At 40.3% G+C, this 23,271-nt stretch overlaps 1 protein-coding gene across 5 annotated transcripts in view; it reads right to left on the bottom strand.

The window, feature by feature from the left end:
- Positions 1–23,271, bottom strand: part of glis1a (GLIS family zinc finger 1a) — a 379,333-nt gene that overhangs the window by 66,702 nt on the left and 289,360 nt on the right. For all 5 annotated transcript variants that reach the window (XM_072274051.1, XM_072274052.1, XM_072274053.1 and 2 more), the window contains 2 exons: positions 16,928–17,069; positions 11,764–11,932 (listed from right to left, as the gene is read on the bottom strand). In XM_072274051.1, coding sequence (XP_072130152.1) covers positions 11,764–11,932; positions 16,928–17,069 — 311 coding nt within the window. The remainder of the gene's footprint in view (positions 1–11,763; positions 11,933–16,927; positions 17,070–23,271) is intronic.

Raw genomic sequence — 23,271 nt, forward strand, 5'->3', positions numbered from 1 at the left:
TCCTCCAGCATTTTTGTTTGTAATGTTGAATTTCCAACATCTGAAGATTGCCTCCTGTTTGTGTTTCAAATGGATCTGCGCTAGGTTCTATCTTGTTCGTCATCTGTTTAATGACCAAGATGAGAACGTATGTGGCAATAATTAGTAAGTTAACTCCAAAGTTGGTGGTACAGTGGATAGAAATAAAAGGTTATCTAAGGTTACAACAGGATCTTAATCAACTGGGAAAGTAGGCTAAAGAATGGCAACACACATCAAAGTTGCTGGTGAACGCAGCAGGCCAGGCAGCATCTCTAGGAAGAGGTACAGTCGATGTTTCGGGCCGAGACCCTTCGTCAGGACTAACTGAAGGAAGAGTTAGTAAGAGATTTGAAAGTGGGAGGGGGAGGGGGAGATCCAAAATGATAGGAGAAGACAGGAGGGGGAGGGATGGAGCTAAGAGCTGGACAGGTGATTGACAAAAGGGATATGAGAGGATCATGGGACAGGAGGCCCAGGGAGAAGAAAAAGGGGGAGGGAGGAAAACCCAGAGGATGGGCAAGGGGTATAATCAGAGGGACAGAGGGAGAAAAAGGAGAGAGAGAGAGAAAGAATGTGTGTATATAAATAAATAATGGATGGGGTACGAGGGGGAGGTGGGGCATTAGCGGAAGTTAGAGAAGTCAATGTTCATGCCATCAGGTTGGCCTCCATGAAAGAATGGCAGATGGAATTTAATGCAAACAAGTGTGAAGTGTTGCATTTTGGGAAGTTAAATCAGGACAGGACTTATACAGTTAATGGCACAGCCCTGAAGAGCAGAATAGAACAGAGACCCAGAGGTACAAGTACACAGTTCCCTAAAAGTGGCAACACAGGTGTTAGAGTAGTGAAGAAAGTATTTGGCATTGCTGACTTCATCAGTCTGGGTTTGAAAAGAAAAGTTAGGACATCATGTTATAGCTAATTAGGACATTAGTAAATCTGCACTTGGAGTATTGTGAGGAGCTCCGGCCACCTAGCTATAGGGAGCGCGTCATTAAGCTGGAAAGGGTGCAGGTGCAGAAAGGGTTCACAACGATGGCTTGGGTTACAAGTAGAGAATGGAAAGGCTGGGTCTGTTTCTATTGGAGTATAGAAGGCTGAGGGGTGACCATATGGAGCTATATTAAATCATAAGGGGCAGAGATAAGGTGAATGATCACAGTCTTTTCGCCAGGATAAGGAAGTCTAAAACTAGAGGGCCTAGGCTTAAGTTGATGGGAAAAAATGAAAGGGGACTGAATTCACTTGCTTTTCATACAGAGGGTGATGGTGAAATGCAATGAGCTGCCAGAGAAAGTGGTGGAGGCAGGTAAAATGACAACATTTAAAAGATATTTAGACAGGTACATGTTTAAGAAATGTTTAGAGGGATTTGGGCCAAATACAGGCACTTGAGACCAACTCAGACAGGCCCCTTGGATAGCACAAAATAGTTCAGTTGAAGGAGACGTTTCTATACTGTATAGCTCTATAATTATATGACTGTAAATAAATGCCACTAAATAAAATGTCCTCAAATCATGCAATCCTTTTCATTTTCATTAGCATCATCTGTTTGGCATTCTTGGCTCCCTGTTGCAGTATTCATATGAATGCAGCATGAACAGCCTCACTGTAAGCTTCTTGATCCTGCCAGGGTAAACACATTTTGTAATGCAGGCTGGATCCTGGTGTTGTGTTAAACTCAATGATTTTATAAAAATGTTAGATTTGTCTTTCCAATAACTATTTCAGAGCAAGAAGTCCTTCAGACCATATTAACTTTGGCAAAGCAATGCACCATAGTACCTTACACTATTGAATCAATGTTGGAACCTGTGTCAGACATTTATGAATTCTACACCCTTGCTTTAGTTTTGGATTCCTCTTCCATTTCTCTTCACTAGCCTTTCAACCCTTCCTCAAATGACTCTTTCTTGCCTTGAAGTAGGATGACGATTTAGCTTCAATCTAATTTCACCTGAGGTCAACCAAACTGAAAAGGATAACAATGCTGAAGGATACCTTGACATAAACTACTTCTTTCTCCCCTGTAACTTCCACATTCTCACCCCACACCTGCACCATTGTCATAACCAACTACGTTAGCTTTAACATATGGGTGGGAGGGAGGAAAGATTTTGTTGATTGTTGGTGCAGGAGTGAATGGTGACGCTTGTGGGCTACCACCCCCACCCCCCAGCCCATCCTTAGCTTGTGTTGGCTGTTAACACAAATGACGCATTTTGCTGTATGTTTCAATATACACACGATAATTAAATCTGGATCTGGGTCCAATTCAATTGCAGCACATTGCTCCAGTTGAGATTAGTTCATCTGGTGCGGAACAAGAATCTGACCTGAGATTTCTCCTGGTCAAATTGAAGTGTTATTTTAAATGATTTAACTGGCAACAGTAAATCACAGTAAGTTCCATGAGATCTCTTCCATGAAAAATCCGATACCACCAGAGCTTGACAGAATTATTTGTATTTAATTAGACACATGCAATAATTTTGTCATGCTAGGAAGGAAAATCCTGGGAGTGTTTATCAGACATGGGGCATCTTTCAGGAGTTAAAAATGATAGGGGGAGCAGTCAATTAATAAAAAGCAAGAAACAGTCTATAAAAAAAAATATTGTTTACATGTAACCTCCCTGCACAACTGTCTGTTAAATTTGTAGATTGCCAGTTTAACATGGGAGATCCGCTTAACAGATTCTCTTAGGAAATTAACAAGGCAATCACCTTTACTAATACTTGTATAACAACACATTATACTCTAACATCCAATAATATTTTAAGGCCATCAAAACCAATTATGTAGCCTGGCATATTTTGATTCTGTACCATTAGAGCTACACAGGGGAGGACAAATAAATTGACTTTCATTGAAACCCCCTCCCCCATGACATCAATGAAGGTATTAAGTGGTCATCTAATGAACTGACACATAATTAAAGACAGATTTCTGCCATTTGATACATAGTTTAGGATATATCTGTTTGCAGCTTAATGTTCTGGCTGTTTGTACATCCAGAAGTCAGTCCTCAACACTAATAAAAATGTATCTTGACTGCCTGGTGTTTTGTGCTCAATACCTATCACCAGGCTCAAGAGGACAGCTTCTATTCCTAGTGAATGGACTACCGAATGGCGAACTGTAAGATGGACTATTGACTTCACAATCTACTTTGTTACGGCACTTGCTGCACTTTACTGTCTGGTTGCCCTGCACTTTCTCTGTAACTAACACCTTACTCAGCCTTCACTTACTGTAGTATCTCAATGCATGCCATCCCTACAGATCTCCCCGTGGAAGACTGCGATGTCAGAAGAAATAGCATGGCCCAGCATGCGCATTGACAGTGACCACGGGGTAGTAGAAAATATGCTCCTTTGTGTAAAATCGTGAGTTGCAGAGTTAACGATAAACATTTTTTAGCAAAAAGCTTCACACTGAAAACAATAGGTTGCCCGTACAGCTTCTTTGTAGCTGCAATAAAAAAGTAACACAAAGGAAAACTGTATTTTAGACCGCTCGATTGACACACAGAGTGGAGAAGCAACAAACCTGGCACATTTCACTGTTTCACAATACCTTTAGTGAACTTTGAAAACAAAATTTAGGAGCTTCTGTGAAGTTTCTTCCATGCTTTGAACAACCTGCATCTTTCATGAGATACTGTTAGATGAGAATAATGCATGGAGTTCACTGTTAGCTTCTTGAAATGTAAAAGATGGCTCAATTGGATAACTACCAAAAAACAAGGATCACAATGGCTGTTTATTGAGATGTAAGTGGATTGTCATTGTTTTGTTATCTACTGATCAACACATTTGATTGCATGGAGTCAACAATAACCACTGTATCAGCAAGGAGATCCAAAACATCAATGGCAAGCACCAGCTAAAGATGGCTGGTAGTTCATTAATCTGAAATGTGTTGCGAATTGAAAGTCTTGTAGCAAATGAACATAAATATAGGAAACACTAAGGATGGAACGACATTGGAGAAAGAGAACTGCAAGAACTTTGGATACCATGGTGGTGGTCTTGTTGGAGGGGAAAAAGTGAACGGTATCTAAAATAAATTGGTGGCCATAAGGCCTTCTAACTAGTTATTCAAAAGACTATGGGATCAGTTAATCACAGGTAAATTCCAAGGACTTGAACACTGTATTCAAATAAAGTCAATAATCTCAGACAGAAAGGGATACATATCAAGTGCATATTCCAAATGCATCATGATCTTCAAAGACTATGCAGCGTACCACAACTCCATTCTTTGGACACCAACAATCCCTATCAACTGAAGCTCGTACTTGAAAATTCTCCTCCTCAGACATGCAAAGACTCAGCTTCAAAACTTCCAACAATTCATCATTAACCACTGGTAACATCCACAATTAAGAGGCTTATCATAAGAGGAGCTTTTGATGGCTCTGGGCCTGTACTCAATAGAATTCAGAAGAATGAGGGGAGATCTCATTGAAAACTATTGAATGTTGAAGGGCCTCAGTAGAGTGGACTTGGAGAGGATGTTTCCTATGATGAGGAGTCTAGGACCAGAGAATGCAGCTTCAGAATAGAGGGATGTCCATTTAGAATGGAGATAAGGAGGAATTTCTTTAACCAGGGAGTGGTGAATCTGTGGAATTCAATGCCACAGATGGCTGTGGAGGCCAAGTCATTGGGTATATGAAAGGCAGAGGTTGATAGATTCTTGATTAGTCAGAGCATGAAGGGATACAGGAAGAAAGCAGGAGATAGGGCTGAGAGGGAAATGGATTAACCATGATAAAGTGGCAGAACAGACTCAGTAGGCCAAATGACCTAATTCTGCTCCAGCATCTTATGGTCTTATTGCCTTAAATATATCACACAACTTATTCCCTTCTTTATTGCAGGATAAGGCACCACAGAATCTATCCTTGGCAATAGAGACAATATTAAAAATATATCGGAATATCCCTGGCTAGCCTAGTGACAAGCCAAGTCAATCAAAGATGACACTCTCTCAATCTTCCTTCTTATTCACAATTCTTTCATGCTTGTATATTGCAATTATTTTATGGATATCCCTCATTGCAACGTTCTCTTTTTAGTTACCCAAGAAAAATATTGTGGCTTGGCAGCGAGGAACAAGAGTAATGAAAGCACACCGTCTATTAATTTCACACTAACAATCATTAGCTTAGAAACCATCACTGGCTGCAGCTAATTAGAGGTTAGCCCAGGATCTGGGGTGTCAATGATCATGAGTGACTTGTGGCCTGGCACAGGAAGATGGCAATTCAGGTGTCAAGACTGATGTCAGCACAAGACTCAACTGAGGGTTTGCTGGGACAAGTTACACTAAAGGTGGTGGACGAACATGCGGAGAAACTCAAATCTCTAAATAATCTCTAAATAAGTAGACATAGATGCCAGAAATCATGTTAATCAGCATGAGGGAAACTGAACTTGGCACAGTAGTTTGTGCAGAGCTTAAAGTCCATCTTTTCCAACATAGAGGTGAAGGCCAGCTTCACAAGCACTCCAGTGCTTGTGGCATTTTACTTCACTTCACAAGCAGCTCTGCCAGGAATGTGTGTGTTGTGGTGGAAGGCATGCGTGATCACAGTTATCATGGCCGTAGAAACCAGAGGTGGAAAGTGTCACCATCCAATTTGTTGGATTACTAAAACATCAACCCAGGAAAAGTGTCTGCAGTTCCAAGCAGCATGAGCCTGACGGCCTTTCTATGGATTATTGCATGCACACTTTTATCTCCACTATTCTGTTACTGCTTTTACCATTGCTCACATACAGGCCAGCTCAAATTGCTGAACTCATGCCAATATAATGCAGTTTGAAACAGCTAGTTCTAGAGTTGCACATGGTCATTGGCCAAGGGCAACAGGAGTCTCCACCAATAATCTCAATAGCCTTCTGCCAGGTATGCTGTTGCCAAGAGATGTACTTTATGGGGACACCAGACAAACAAAGGCCTAAGGTCTACGTGAACACACAAGAGAGATTAGTTAACATCTGTCATGGTTTCCTTTTATATTTGGTTTGGAAATTCAAACTTCATAGTTGCATTTATTTTCACATTTTGGCCAAGAGAATGTTTTAATGTCAGTGACAGAGGGAAGGTAAGGATTGCCAATCGGAGGGAGTTTAGACTTCAGTTATTGGCACTACACTCAAATTAGTTGTTCATGAATGTGTAGGTGCCTGAGGGCTGCCTTTATTTCATCTTCACATTTCCTTCTTCCCCTCAGGCACCCATGTCTGGCAACAAATTCAAAATCCAAATTCCGTGAAGTCATCAAAAAGTCCTTCAGTCACTGTCACAATGCTTCCCCTGGATTTTTGTAGCTTGTATCTTAACTGTGTTAAGAGCAATCTTACTACCAACTAGAAGAAATCACTTGGCAACTAACCTGTAAGCAATTGTTGATCACCTTATGTAACATTGATGCTACTTTTCAGTATGTTGCTGATGCCACAATGCTGCTGAGTGTATTGGCAACTGTGCAAGACTTAAAGATGGCATCAACTGGAGGCTAGAACTCTAAAATAGCTGAGATAATTTCAAATGAACACTGCATGTTGATTATTTGTGGGGGGGTGGGGTTATTCTCATTGGCACAATCACTTTTACAAGAATGGTGTTACAGAATGATTCACAGCAAAATTGTGCCAGATGAGCAGAAGCCATTTTGATCTCTAATCATCTCCCATAGCACCAAGAAACAAGTAATAATGAGCAGAACTTCTTACAGACTGAGCACTTTATGAATGAAGCAAGCAGATTTCTGAGTAAAGCTCCATAATTTTGATCTAAGCAAGAACATGATTTCATTAATCGTTCTTATTCTAATACTAAAGATGCAGGAAAGCAACAAGATAATGCAGGTGAATTAAGAATATTAACTCTGTTCAGTGCAGTTCAAATTAAAAAGATTAATGAGGGTCTGGAATACAAATTAAAGAGGTAAATTTGATTCTGAGTGCTCCAACAGTTTAGGAAAACATTAAGAACTAGAAATTTCTTTGAAGGCAAACAAGAGAAAATCTGCAGATGCTGGAAATCCAAGCAACATACACAAAATGCTGGAGAAACTCAGCAGGCCAGGCAGCATCTATGGAAAAGAGTAAACAATCAATGTTTAGGGCCGAAAACCTTCACTAGGACTGGAGAAAAAAGGATCAGAAGTCAGAGTAACAAGGTGGGGGAGGGGAGGAAGAAATACAAGGAAGTAGGTGATAGGTGAAACCATGAGGAGGGGTGGGGTGAAGTAAAGAGCTGAGAAGATGATTGGGTGACTGTTTCACTGAGCACCTATATTCCGTCTGCCAGAAAATGGGGGATCTCCCAGTGAGCACCTATTTTAATTCCAATTCCCATTCACACTCTGACATGTCAGTCTACTGCCGCAATGAGGCCACATTCAGGTTGGAGGAGCAACACCTGATGTTCCATTTGGGGAGCCTCCAACCTGTGGCATGAACTTCAATTTCTCGAACTTCTGGTAATGTCCCCCCCGCCACCCAACTTCACCATTCCTCATTCCCATTTCCCTCTCTCACCTTATCTCCTTAACTGCCCAACACCTCCCATTGGTGCTCCTCCCCCTTTTCTTTCTTCCATGGCCCTTCTGTCCTCCCCTGTCAGATTCTCTCTTCTCCAGCCCTTTATCTCTTTCATCAATCAACTTCCCAGCTCTTTACCTCAACCTCTTCCCCTCTCCCGTTTCACCTATCACCTACCACCTTGTACTTCTTCCTCCCCTCCCCCACCTTCTTACACTGACTCATCTCTTTTTCTCCAGTCCTGATGAAAGATCTCAACCCAAAACGTTGACCGTTTACACTTTTCCACAGATGCTGCTTGACCTGTTGAACTGAACAATACGGGCAGAGTTTGTTTATACCTTTTCTAAGGGTGGGGACAAATAGGGATCAAGATCAATACCCTGGAGGAGGAGGGCATGACTGAGGTACTAAATGATCACTTTAAATTTGTTTTAACTAAAAAAGAAACTCCTGCTGTCATCATAGTAAATTAAGAGATGTTTGTAAAGCTGGATGAATTAAAATCTAATAAAATTAAAACCAGGCAGGGGTCACCCATGCACCTATAATTAAAATTAAGTAAGTCTGCAGTTCCAAATGTGAAATTAAAGGAAAAATTTGTCTTTTTGATATTTGATTAGAGATGGGGTGAGGGGGAGGAAAGGACTGTTGAGGGTGGAAATATTGGGACAGGAGATGTGGAACTGTTACATTATTTTTGATAAGTAGATGCAAGGATAAAGTCAGCAACTACAACCAAATCAATTCACAAGAGATGATTTTTCAGTAATACAGGAATAAATTAACATCACTCAGATCAGCTGAATAATTAACAGAAGCTAGCTTGAATTTAAAAAAGGCAAACTTGTTTATCTATTTGAAAGAATTGTCTGAAGACCTAGCAAAAGGTTGAACGAGATAATGAAGTTGATATAAATACAGGCATCCACAGAAACTGCCACAAAATTTAGCATATCAATAAGGTTGAAATGTCTGGAATTAAATAAAGCATTGACACATGGATAAGATATTGGATAGGACAGAAAGCTAAGTCATAGTGAGCTGCTGTTTCTCAGACTAGATTAAGGTATACAGTGCTTTTGTCTGGTGTTGGTACTGGGGCAAGTGCTTGTCCTGATACATAAAGGGTGTACAGAAGACACAGTCAATATCTATGAATAATATAATAACAACTTGGCTGTGTTACTTAAAGATAGGATGATGGACTTCAAGAAGATGTAGACTGATCAGAAAAGCAAATTAAATTTAACACAGAAAAATATTAAAGAGGTACTGCCTGGAAAAGTAATGAAGCTATGAACAAATTTAGCAAAACTGTGGTGACAGTAATTGGGGAAAGCATACAATTCTGATAATTGTATTTTATCAATGATGTTGAGTACTTCTGGGCTAGCACAGTAGCATAGTGGTTAGCATAATGCTTTATTAAAGTGCAAGTATTTGATTGCCATTCCTGTCTTTAAGGAGCTCATACATTCTCCCTGTGACTGCATGGGTTTCCTCAGGCTGCTCCGGTATCCCCCAACTTTCCAAATACTTATAGGCGAGGGTGAGTAAGTTGTGGGCACACTGTGTTGTGCCAGAAGCATGGTGACACTTGGGAGCTGCTCCCAGCATATGGTCAGACTGTGTTGGTTGTTTATGCAAATGACATTTTTCACTGTATGTTTTGATGTTTCGATGTGCATGTGACAAATAAAGCTCATCTTTGGTGAGGCAAAGTGGTCCAGTGATTAGCGTTACGCTATTACAGCTTCAGTGACCAGTTCAATTCCCACTGCTGTGTGTAAGGAGTTTGTACATTCTCCCCAAGACCACATGGGCTTCCTGCAGGTGCTCTGCTTTCCTCCGACATTCCAATGGCATACAGGTTAGCAGGTTAATTGCTTAATAGGTATAATTGGGCGGCATGGGTTTGTAGGCCAGAAAGGCCTCTCACTGTGCTGTATCTCTAAATAAACACTGTAAATCAATTGTGCAGAAAAGATGTGCCGGAATGGTTCCAGTGACAGCAGACTTCTGTTAAGAGCAATGCAGTGGAAGATAGGAATGTTCACATTTAAGCAGTGAAGACATGTCCTTTGTTCCTCTTTTATCATATCAATAAAGCTGATGCACACATTTTAACTATTGTAATTGGAAAGCCATCAGGATGTAAAAGTTGGATGTTTATTTTCACCTATTAGTCATGGTACAGCACAGGTGGAAGAGAAGGAGTCCCAGAGGAGGGTTGTGGCATGGGTGCCCGAAACGATTCCAAACGATTGGTCTATTGATCATGACAGAATGCATCTCTGGTGCTTCCCACTCCCTCCCCTCTCCCTTCCCCTTTTCCCAAACCCGATTCCCCTCTCCCTGCCCCTTTCCTAGTCACTCAGTCCACAATAGGGATCCATATCAGAATCAGGTTTATCATCATTCATATATGTCATGAAATTTGTTTTTTTTTTGCAGCAATAAGTAGTGCAATACATAAAATTACTAAAGAATGGTGCAAAAGTCTAAGGCACCTGAGCTATATATATGTTCCTAAGACTTTTGCACAGTACTGAATGTCTGCTGCTACCCTAGCTGCTCAACGACTACCGTCCTGTTGCACTCACATCCATCATCATGAAGTGTTTCGAGAGGCTCGTCATGAGGCACATCAAGACCCTGCTGCCCCCCTCACTGGACCCCCTGCAGTTCGTGTATCGTCCCAACCGCTCAACAGACGATGCCATTGCCATCACCCTCCACCTGGCCCTAACCCACCTGGACAAAAAAGACTCATACGTTTGAATGCTGTTCATAGACTTCAGTTCAGCATTCAAAACAATCATTCCTCAGAGACTGATTGGAAAGCTGAAGCTGCTGAACACCTCCCTCTGCAACTGGATCCTAGACTTCCTGACTGGGAAACCTCAGTCAGTCCGGATCGGGAGCAGCATCTCCAACACCATCACACTGAGCATGGGGGCCCCCCAGGGCTGTGTGCTCAGTCCACTGCTGTTCACTCTGCTGACCCACAACTGTGCTGCAACACACAGCTTGAATCACATCATCAAGTTCGCAGATGACACAACCGTGGTGGGTCTCATCAGCAAGAATGATGAGTCAGCATACAGAGAGGAGGTGTAGCAGCTAATGGACTGGTGCAGAGCCAACAACCTGTCTCTGAATGTGAATGAAACAAAAAAGATGGTTGTTGACTTCAGGAGGACACGGAGCGACCACTCTCCGCTGAACATCGACGACTCCTCCCTAGAGATCGTTAAGAGCACCAAATTTCTTGGTGTTCACCTGGCGGAGAAACTCACCTGATCCCTCAACCCCAGCTCCACAGCCAAGAAAGCACAGCAACGTCTCTACTTTCTGCGAAGGCTGTGGAAATTCCATCTACCAACCCCCATCCTCACCACATTCTACAGAGGTTGTATTGAGAGCATCCTGAGCAGCTGCATCACTGCCTGGTTCGGAAATTGCACCATCTCGGATCGCAAGACCCTGCAGCAGATAGTGAGGTCAGCTGAGAAGATCATCGAGATCTCTCTTCCTGCCACTACAGACATTTACACTACACGCTGCACCCGTAAAGCCGACAGCATTGTGAAGGACCCCACGCACCCCTCATACAAACTCTTCTCCCTCCTGCCATCTGGCAAAAGGCACCAAAGCATTCGGGCTCTTACGACTAGACTATGTAACAGTTTCTTCCCCCAAGCCATCAGACTCCTCAATACCCAGAGACTAGACTGACATCTACATCATTTATTATTATATTGTAATTTGTCCTCTACTGTGCCTATTGTCTTGTTTATTATTTATTGTACTGCCTGTATTGTTTTGTGCACTTTATGTAGTCCTGTGTAAGTCTGTAGTCTAGTGTAATTTTTGTGTTGTTTTATGTAGCACCATGGTCCTGGAAGAATGTTGTTTCGTTTTTACTGTGTACTATACCAGCAGTTTATGGTCGAAATGACAATAAAAAGCGACTTGGCTTGACTTGACTAACAACCAATAGTGCAGCTATCAAAGCCAGTGGTGAATTCTGTGGCTGGCTGTTCAGGCTGCTTTTCCTTCTCAATTATTACTGAGGCACGTTAACTCCGTTCATTTATTTTCACTTTCATAATTGCAGTCCAGAGGTAGATATCTAGGATCTATTAAATCTTAAACTTGTCAATCTTACCCTAGTTTTGAGTCTTCCACTTTAGACAGCTGTGCAAGATGACCATGTGGGCTGTGTAAGTCCCCTTCAAGGGAATGGCAGTCAGAGGATGAACTCCGGGTGAGCTGTGGAGATGATAAAATAGATGCCGCTGGCCCATTGTGCCTTGTGGGTGAGCAACTGTACATCCCTAAGTGAACAAGTAAAAGAATTGTCTCAGCTCATCAAGTTAAAAATACTGCTACCCTATTTTCTTCACAAATTAATTTGCCTAGTTAATTTTGTTAACTATGCTTGAAAGTTAAAATTGCCTGCGATGTAATAAAAACATATTAATTTCCAAAGATAGACTTGACTTAAAATGGATCAAATGTTAGCTAAGTATAATCTTAATCTCAAATGAAGGCAATATTGAAACTAAATTATGAAGAATATAATCTGCATCTCACATTTCTATTATACTTGAAGTTGTCATACATAGATTGAATCAAACATTCATAAGTCTGTAAGTAAGTATTGGAAAAAGCATGAATGAAGAAAAAGTAATTAGTTTTTGCTTGGTCAGAGAATTTACAAAATTTAGGTTTTATGATAGTACAATCTGACTCATCATAATACCCTTGCCCTCATAAACCGAATGTTTTCCTTAGCAAAATTAAGGCTACAGCAGATGTGCTTGGATATTATAAATGCATCCTATTTTAAAACGTGCATTTCTTTCAGATCTTCAGCCGTCATCCTGGGATGCCACTAATGAAGAAGTTTTGTTGCACTTCGATACATTTTCAATGACTTTAGTAAAGGCCACAACTCCAAAACCACCTGTCATCTAATCCAGACCCTGACCTATGGAAAACATGATCCTAGGAAAAATATTCGATATATCAGTTTATAGCAGCTTCCTTCCTGGCTTTAAAGTAGTTCTAAGATCACAACTCACTTACAATCAAAGGAACAAAGTACAGAGGATCCCTCGACCCGAAATGTCGACTGTACTTTTTTCCATAGATGCTGCCTGCCCTGCTGAGTTCCTCCAGCATTTTGTGTGTGTTGCTTGGATTTCCAGCATCTACAGATTTTCTCTTGTTTGCAATCAAAGGAGTTGTTTTTGTGAACTTCACCATTAGCAGGGAGATTTGACATGAATATCATCTCCTCTAAAATAGGCTTGCTTAAAATCAGATACTTTTATCAATAGACAACAGGAATTTGAAGCAAAGGTATTCTCAACAGACGATAACATCTGCTAGTAAGTGTTGAAACTCTTGTTAATATTTTTTGACTGTGTTTCTCAACTCTGGGAAGATTTCTGTATGTGCAAGTATTTAACATCACAGTAATACACTTGCATCATCAATCAAGAATATAATAGCTCACTGTTGGCCCCAATTGTGAAAAAGTTGGCTAACTTAATGCCTGTGATTATCGCCAAAATATCTGCCAAGTTTGGAAAGCAAGGTCTAAAAACTGGATCAGAGACATCCTGGCACCAAATGGAAGTCACATTAATTGTAGTGTGGAGATATGAATAAGTTTTCCCAATAAACTTCAAAATATTTAAAATTCACATTATCAATCCTTCAGTTTCTATTAAGTGTAAGGAAGCAGGCTTTCATCTGTGTTTTTCATTGCAATGTAGCATTTAATCTCTGACAAACTCTGATCTCAGCTAATCTTTAGAATTAATGGAAAACTGTTCAATCTATGGCCACTGCAATAACTACAACTTCAATTGTAAAGCTGTCATATGCAAAGGGCACTTGTGCTTGCATGCACTCAGAGGCAGGGTTCAAAGCCAACAATGACTTCTCACTAAAATACATGAGGAAATGAACCTAACTCTCTACATCCACAAAACAATGGCTTTCTATCAATCTGTCCCCATTCTACAACACTGCGCTCCATCAATAAACATTCATTAGGAGATATGGAACAGGTAGACCACTTTCCATGAATTTGGAGCTATTTCTTGACAAAGGATGACATCAGTAATAAAATTCACCATCATTTTAAAATGCACCAGCATAACCCTTGGTCAAATAATGAAAGGTATTTTTGACGACTGCGACGTCAGACATGGCATAAACCTTACACTCTTGAACAACATTGCTTGGTTTCTTCCTTCTGAGGCCTAGACTACCTACCACAGGCACTGCAAGGCACTTGAAGATATCAACAATGATCTGAGTTCCCTGGAAGGACAAGTGAACCATTGTCTCAGTGTCTGGTCTCAGGCAAATACCAAGTTACAGAACAATGTAGCACGTAGCACAGATACAACCCTTCAGCTCAACTAGTCCATGCCAACCAAGCAACAGCAACAGCACAGAGACCCTAATTAAACTCAGTCAACTCTATTGGGAGGGTCACGTCATTTGCATATTTGACACCAGACTCTGGAAACAAATACTGTATTCCAAGATCTGTTGTGGGGATAGAAAACTAAGCAAAGTGAAAAATGTGATCCTTTTACATAAAATAAGTTGCAGTACACCTTCTTTAGAAAATGCAATATCTTGACTGATTCCCAGGAAGGTATGACCTCTGACCCCTTGAAACTGAAAATATGGGTTGGTAAGGAGAACCTCAAATCCATCCACGAACATCAGAAAGAGTACACCATCACACAGGACTACCCATCTGCCCAACCTCTCAGGTACCATGCCCCATCTGCAGAAGTGTCTGCTGTTTTCACAATGGCCTCAAGAGTGTTCCGAGAAACCACAAAATTGGAGTGGAAGCACATCATTCTCAATCCTGAGGTAATCACAGATCCTGATGATCACAATCTTGAAGAATTATGGAAGTTGCAGTAAGGCAAGGATTAACATAATCTCCGGGCAAGGATAGATTTTAAATAGAGTGCAGACAGTCATGACAAGAAAGGTCTTTGAAAGAGCATAGTTTCCCAATGCACACCAGGGGTATGAAGATGAGATAAGCAAAACAAGGCACACACACACTAACTTAGGGACAATTGCTTTACTGACTTCAAAGTATTATTGATTGTCAGCTTGTGGTTCCGAATAACTTTTAACACTTGTACTGCGAATGATGATTAGAAACATAGAAAACCTACAGCACAATACAGGCCCTTCAGCCCACAAAGCTGTGCCAAACATGACCCTACCTTAGAACTACCTAGGCTTTACCCATAGCCCTCTATTTTTCTAAGCTCCATGTATCCATCCAGGAGTCTCTTAAAAGACCCTATTGTTTCCACCTCCACTGCCACCACCGGTAGCCCATTCCACGCACTCACCACTCCCTGCGTAAAAAACTTACCCCTGACATCTCCTCTGTACCTACTTCCACGCACCTTAAAACTACGCCCTCTTGTGCTAGCCATTTCAGCCCTGAGGAAAAGCCTCTGACTATCCACACGATCAATGCCTCTCATTGTCATGTACACTTCTGTCAGGTCACCTCTCATCCTCCATCGCTCCAAGGAGAAAAGGCCGAGTTCACTCAACTTATTCTCATAAGACATGCTCCCCAATCCAGGCAACGTCCTTGTAAATCTCCTCTGCACTCTTTCTATGGTTTCCACGTCCTTCCTGTGGTGAGGCGACCAGAACTGAGCACAGTACTCCAAGTGGGGTCTGAGCAGGGTCCTATATAGCTGCAACATTTGGCTCTAAACTCAAGTCCATGATTGATCAAGGCCAATGCACCGTATGCCTTCTTAACAACAGAGTCAACCTGCGTCGCAGCTTTGAGTGTCCTATGGACTCAGACCCCAAGATCCCTCTGATCCTCCACACTGCCAAGAGTCTTACCATTAATGCTGTATTCTGCCATCATATTTCACCTACCAAAATGAACCAGTTCACACTTATCTGGGTTGAACTCCATCTGTCACTTCTCAGCCCAGTTTTGCATCCTATCAATGTCCCGTTGTAACCTCTGACAGCCCTCCACACTATCCACAAGACCCCCAACCTTTGTAACATCAGCAAATTTACTAACCCATTCCTCTACTTCCTCATCCAGGTCACTTATAAAAATCACAAAGGGTAGGGGTCCCAGAACAGATCCCTGGTCACCAGCCTCCCTGCAGCACATGACCCATCTACAACCACTCTTTACCTTCTGTGGGCAAGCCAATTCTGGATCTGCAAAGCAATGTCCCCTAGGATCCCATGCCTCCTTACTTTCTCAATAAATCTTGCATGGGGTACCTTATCAATTGCCTTGTTCTTGCAAGAAAGGAATTCAGACACACATAGCCAAATAGTCAATATCCATAATTGCTAAGCCAATTATGTATAAAATGGCATTTCTCTGCTCAGTGTGGTAACAAGGGCCATGTTCTTCTTCTTGTGCACAAATAAAGTGTGATTGAGTTGTAAATGTACGTGTGTTCTGGGTCCAGTTATATTATTCAATTATCAGCAATGATGGAAACACAATACAGCTATGTGTTAATCAACATCATGGTCTTATTTTGCCACTTGCTCTTCCTTCCACAAATATGTAGATGTCTTCTTATTTTTCTTACACAGAGTTAAATTTTATAAAGCAGAATCTTATTTTCTTTTTTTTTTATCTTTTCTACCTTCACGTCTCCAAGTTCATATAATCTGCAACAGGAGTTCCCTAACAACTTAGATGATAAACTCTAGTGACTAAACTTTTTCTGGACCAGCTCATAAAATGTATTGACTAGCCTTTCTCCAACTGTGAAATGCCTTACTTCTACTCTTACAATAGTGTGCCCAACGATTTCTTCCCAATTTCCAGCCCAGCATTCCAATCACATGTTTGTCTCCCTTCAGTATACAACCTATTTCAAAGTGCCAGCTTTCACTACTCGTACTTTCCTGGTCTGTGTCTTGTCTTCTTTTGTAACTATTATGATATCCCGTATCTGCAGACAAAAGTAAGTGAAATTCTATATACACAAACAGAATAAGTAAAGTCACCAGACAAGAGCAAGAGTAAAAGACAAAGTCAGGAAAAGGCATGTTTGCATAGAGGGAAGTAATGGAATAGATGTTTTTGCTATTGTTGAAATAAAGGAGAGTTTTGGGAAGCTAAAAGTATCAAGCCATGAGTTCCAACAGACAAGGATGTAATAGAAGGTTTCTCATTTTAGACAAAACAGCTGTGATGAATGCTATAATCTAGTATGAGAATAATTTATGTGAATGCAACAATTTTATTTTAAATATTTAAACTATACCTGGATATAGCTCATAATTGACCACCAAAGTTCTTCCAATTGTGTTGTTTGTTACACTGCACGGAGAAGTTGCTGGTTGAAGAGCTTGAATAGCTTGGCAATCATTCATCATATCTTGTTCAAGTTCAGTGCCTGAGCGTAACTTCAAATAAAAAGGAAGATAAAGTAGAAAAGACTCCAATCAGCACATGTCAGGTGTGATTTCAGCTCATTATCATATAGTCTAAATACTTGCAGAAGCTGCCACAAAACAATGATTTGACTGTGGGAGCATAAGAACTATAATAGATTAAGATGCTTCCAATCATTGAGAGTCCAAGTGCATTGCAAAATTGACTCTGCCATTTAAAACAGCAACATTCCAGCATTGATTTATTTTTAACAAGAACAGAGACTGCTGGATCAAAGTCAAGCAGCATCATTGTAGTGAGAATGATTCAAATGAGCTAGATGGGGTGCCTGGGGTAGTACTCTTAGTGAAGGGGCTTGTCATGTCCATTCTGGGGCAGTTCACTCACCTTTGGTCCCCACCAAACACTCAGCTCTCACCTGCAGTTCCAAATAGTTGTTTGGATGCAACAGCAGCCACACCCCAGTACACTGCTTTGACAAGCGGGCTAAACCAGGTGAGGGTAGCTGTCGAGCTTCATACCCCAGTGAGATAGGGCCATGCCTGTCCCAGCATGTGAAGTCAGCTCCGTAAGACTGGGTGGATGGGATCAACTGTGAGATCCCACGGCCAGGAAGGTGGTTCTGCAATTCTTCATGGAAAGCAAAGGGCATGACAAGGTGCAGAAGAAGTCATGGTTATCCACTGCAACCAAGAAAGACTCCAATTGTGATGATTACGCAAACCACAGGACTTCTGAAGTTGAGAGAGTGGAACTGCCCCAGTGCAACAACTTTCTCACTTGAAAAAACCTCCTACACAAGTTCACTGTCATTGCCGGATACAACACACAAGTGACCAGTTGAGAAACACAAGTATTTTTATTGCCATTTGATTTTCTATCGTGAATGATCTACCCCGGAAAGTGACAGGATGTTATGCGGAGATAAATCATTACAACACTACCTTTGTATTAACCTTGCAACAGAACCACCACCCTTCCCTGCTAACACCAACACCTCACACATCTGAATTTTCAAGGAAGTGGGACGGAATAGTAATAAATATCCCATGATAAATTCAAAACTCCCTTCTTTTTATGATCCAAAGGGTTGAACTTTATCATGGAGTTTTGCTAAGTGAGAACTTCCAGCAGAAATTCAGGCATGGGGGAGGGGGGTTAGAATCTTTTAAAGAGATCTATTTTTAAAAGCGAGAATTCTGCAAAGCATCCTTGTTTGCAAAATCTAGTTTATAAATATTCTAAAATGAATTCTAACACTCCAAAACAAATGCAAAAAAATGTATTTAAAAAGCCTCTTTTATAATTTTTCTCACAGGAAAGCTTTAACCTTTCCTGAATGAAAAAAAACAGCTTTCATATGTGCATGAAAACAAAAGCCAATTCAAAGACTTTTAGTCAACTGGACAATATAATGGAATCTGTTAAAGTTTTTTTTTATTAGCAGGTTCTGAGCTTCAGTTCTGCACATTTAAGTACTCAAGTTAAGTGCCCAAATTTGTACAAGTATAAAGGAAGAGGAGGTCTTCTTAAGCCTATTTTTTTTTTAGGTGAATTAAGGTAGGAAAAGAGAGGCAGGAGTTGCTTCAAAATGCTAAAATCCTAACAAGCAATTAAATTTAATCCCAATTTAGCCCTGTCATACAGAGCTTGATTATTGGAGAATGATAGGAGTGGTGGCCACCAAACCCCTGAGGTTACAGGGGGATAGATGGGTAGGGAGAAGTAAAATCTTACTTACTGCTGCTGACTCCAATCCAATCACTCCTGCTAGAAATTGCATTTGTTTGTATGTTGAAAGAACAGAATTTTAATAACTACAGAAAGCCAGCAAAATAAGACTGTACGCTTTTCAGAGATCTCAAACCCGTATTTATCTGATGTCTAACCGTATCTCTCCATCTGTTTCTCTTCAGGAAAACACAGTTTATCTTGAGTCCATTTATGTTGTCAACTCTTTGGTAATTTATTCTGTAGGTCGATTATCATTTGGGTGAAAACATTCCACCTAACTTTTTCTATTTTTCATATCCCAGTTTTTAATTTGTGCCTCATTTCTTTTCTCAATTGTTAACATCTTAAGTATCTTTGAAACCTTCAATGAGATTATGACTGGAGGGGGGAAGGAATTTCAACTGCTGACCACCCAACTCTTGATCAAAAAAGTTAATGACAGGCAAATAAAAATCTGGTGAGGAACCTCAGACATCTCACTTTCAAACAACTAATTAACTGGATGAAATGAGCCACATTTCCCAATGGAAAGAATGATATATACAACTAAGCCTGGCTGAGTGCGCTGGTGGTGAGTTCACGCCAAGCAGACCCATGACATTGATGTTCCAGTCAGCGACATTTTCTACGTTGAACACTACTTGCCTTATACTTAAGATTATATTTAAATTTAAAGCATATGATATCACTGGAAGAAAACAGGACATTCTCAGTTCTGGATGACAAATATACCTTTAAAATGATCACTGATTTCAACACTATTGGCAGCACACCAACTCACAATAGCTACTACACTAGCTCATGGGAGCCGCTGTGAAACATTTTCATGTCACTCACCACATACAGTTATGCAAGAGTAAGAAGAAGATAGAGAAATATTTGAAGATCAGGAAATGGTGATTTTGGAGAACTGTCACAGGAGAGGAGTTGAGGTTTGCAAAGAACAGCCATGATAATATTAAATGATGGAGGTGGTGAGGGGACAGATGTCCTACACCTGATCCTATATTCTAGACTTCTTGGAGTCAAGACTGGATCAAAACTAAGGTAACTGACAGTGGGAGAAACTGAAATAGGATTTGAACTGCCAGGAAGAAACAGGACTAAAGACCCACAATAACATCAATCTGACATAAGAGATTCTACAGATGCTGGAAATCCTGAGCAACAAACACAAAAGACTGGAGGAACGCAGCCAGTCAGGCAGTATCTATGGAGGGGAATAAACAGTTGACATTTTGGGCTGAGACCCTTCATCAGGACTGGAAAGGAAGGGGGAAAGCCAGACTAAGAAAGTGGGGGTAGGGGAAGGAGTACATGCTGGCAAGTGATGAGTGAAACCAGGTGAGGAGGAAGGGGGGTGGGGATGAGGCATGCACCACTACATTTCAAATGCTTTATTTACATTTGATCAGAACACTGCTCAGATAACTGCATCAAAATTAGGGAATTGGCCAGCTTACTGGGCAGGAGTTCTGGAGAGTTTTCCAAGGTCAATCTCAACAATAAGCTCTTAAAGAAAAATAGTATTTAATGCTACCATACTGGTCCTTGGAACATCAGTAATAATACACAAGGGTGCTTTTAAACTTTCTGAAGGCATTTAAATGAAGGAGGTGAGATGCATATTGGTCTGTTGATTCAAGGACTCAGTAAAACCATGAATAGTTTTACTTATTACCTAGCACAGGTGCACCAAAAATCTATGTGCTCAGTCCCCAGCTCTACTCGATTTACACTTATGACTGTGTGGCTAAGCACAGCTCCAATGCTATATTTAAGTTTGCTGATGACACTACTGTCACTGGCCAAACCAAAGGTGGTGACAAATCAGCATATAGGAGAGAGACTGAAAATCTGGCTGAGTGTTGCCACAACAACAACCTCTTACTCAACATCAGCAAAACCAAGGAGCCGATTATTAACAACAGGAGGAGGAAACCAGAGGTCCATGAGCCAGTCCTCATTGGGGGATGAGAAGTGGAGAGGGTCAGCAACTTTAAATTCCTCGGTTTATCACTTCAGAGGACCTGTCCTGGGCCCAGTAATTATGTAAAAAGCACAACAGCACCTCTATGTCCTTAGAAGTCTGTAAAGATTCAGTATAATATCTAAAACTTTGACAAACTTCTATAAGTGTGTTGGAGAGTATACTGATGGCCTAGTACGGAAACACAAATGCACTTGAATGGAAAATCCTACAGAAAGTGTGGATACGGCCCAGTCCATCACGAGTAAAGCCCTCTCCACCATTGAGCACATCTACACAGAGCACTGTCGCAGGAAAGCAGCATCCGTCATCGGGACCCCCACCACCCGGTCATGCTTTCTTCTTGCTGCTGCCATGAGGTAGAAGGTGCAGAAACCTCAAGACCCACACCCCTCAACCATCAGGTTCTTCAACCAGTGGGATAAATTCACTCAACTTCACTTGGCCCATCACTGAACTATTCTCACAACTCGTGGACTCACTTTCAAGGACTCTTCATCTAATGTTCTGGGTATTTATTGCTTATTTATTATTACTTTTTACTTTTCCTTTGTATTTGCAGTTTGTTGTCTTTTGCACATTGGTTGTTTGTCCATCCTGTTGGATGTGGTCTTTCATTGATTCTATCATATTTCTTGGATTTACTGAGTATGCCCACAAGAAAATAAATCTCAGGGTTGCATATGATAACACATATGTACTTTGATAATAAATTTACTTTGTACTTAGCCCTTGAAGCAACAGGGCAATTTGCATCTCCATAGCTAGATCAGCATCAGTAAAATGCCCAGATATGGCAATTCTATTCCTGGTTCTTGAACTTTTTTCTCTAAATTCAAGGTGATGGTTCATTGACAAATTATGCTGAAAAAAAGATCAAAGAGGCCTCTTAAAATCAATCCAAAAATGTTTCCCCCAATGGTTATCACATTGATGTACATTTTAACCTAAGCCCTCATGTCTTTCGTGTATCCCTTGAATCAGGTAATGAACCCAATTAAATTGCAAGACTAACAAATAACACAAATGCTATTTTAGCATAGTAATTGGTAACAAGCATTCCAGTCACAAAAGACAGCCTTTTGATCTAAATTCATACAATGCACAACCTTTGAAACTAAGACAGGTAAACTAAGACCACTGGAAAAGTAAAATTCTACACGATATCCATCTATAGTTCTGCTGCTCCTTTGCTTCAAGTTTCAGTTTGTGGCTTGAGTGCAAAAAGATGTTATTTCAATTTCTGTTTACTAAATACATGTTTAAAAAAATCTTTCTGGTTAATGATTTTTTGTTTATTCCAGCTGTTAAGTTCTCCCAATCAATCTTCTCTTAGTTCCTCATTCTTTTCCCCACCTTTTACCCTTTGTCTTTATATTCCAATATTAAAATGAAAGAATTCTGTTCAACCTAATTCTTACTTTATACTTCCTTTATCACTTTGGGTTTTGCCATCCTTCATTCTGTTTAGGTTGAAACTTGATTAATAGTAAATTAACTATATTTAATATTAATACTTTTTGACTATATTTACTAATGCTCATAATTCTTATGAAAAGTCAATGGAACAATGCTCTCTAAAGTGGTTATAATTCCAACTTAGTATCTACAAGGCTCGACACTCTCTCTTTCTTTTATTGGATATACTTCTACTTCATTCTTTACTCTGACCCAATTAGTAAGGCAAATATTTCCATATTTTAATATGCACTTTTGTAATCAGGAATGATTGGAGGTTGAAAATGAGTAAAAATATAGGGCATATATAATTGTAACATTAACTATAATTACTGACATAAAACCTTTTTACAATTGAAGAGGAATTTAGTTTCAGTTTTAATGTTCTCAGTGAGACTTATAAAAATTGTATTTAATCATATTTTAGCTAAATTAATTGCAGATTTAGACCAGTAAAGAAGGTAGAAAAACATCTAAGAAGGCTTTTAACATAGCTATGTGACAGTTTTTCTCATGCTTTTACTGATGATTAAACTATAAGACATATGAACAGAATTATTCCATTGGGCCCATCAAGTCAGCTCCGGTTAAATGGAAGCAAGAACCGACAGTATAACAATTTTAATGAAGCATGTTCATGAATGCCACATTTAGGTCCCAATTCCATAGCCACATCTTGTGCATGCACTTCTGGTTACTTCCTAAGTATAGCTATTAAATATACATAGGAATTATCAGGAGCATGTGTCCTCAGCTGGGACAACATTGGTGAATCTACTACTGAAACTTCAACCAAATGGAAAGGGACTTTATATTATCTTGTGAGCTTCCTTCAGTTTAACTCAAGCTACATGAGAGGAGGAACCTTTCCTGGACTTCTTTTTAACTTCACCATTACAAATACTCAAAAGTAAATTCATCAGTTTCTAATAGAAAAGACTGGGAATGCTGAATCAGATGGAAGTTACAGATCATTTGTGGTTTGACACTGGTTAACTAACTTGAACAATGTCAGGTTGATGCAGCAATGA

Source organism: Mobula birostris, chromosome 12 (assembly GCF_030028105.1).
Source record: "Mobula birostris isolate sMobBir1 chromosome 12, sMobBir1.hap1, whole genome shotgun sequence".
In the NCBI taxonomy this organism is placed as follows: Eukaryota; Metazoa; Chordata; class Chondrichthyes; order Myliobatiformes; family Myliobatidae; genus Mobula; species Mobula birostris.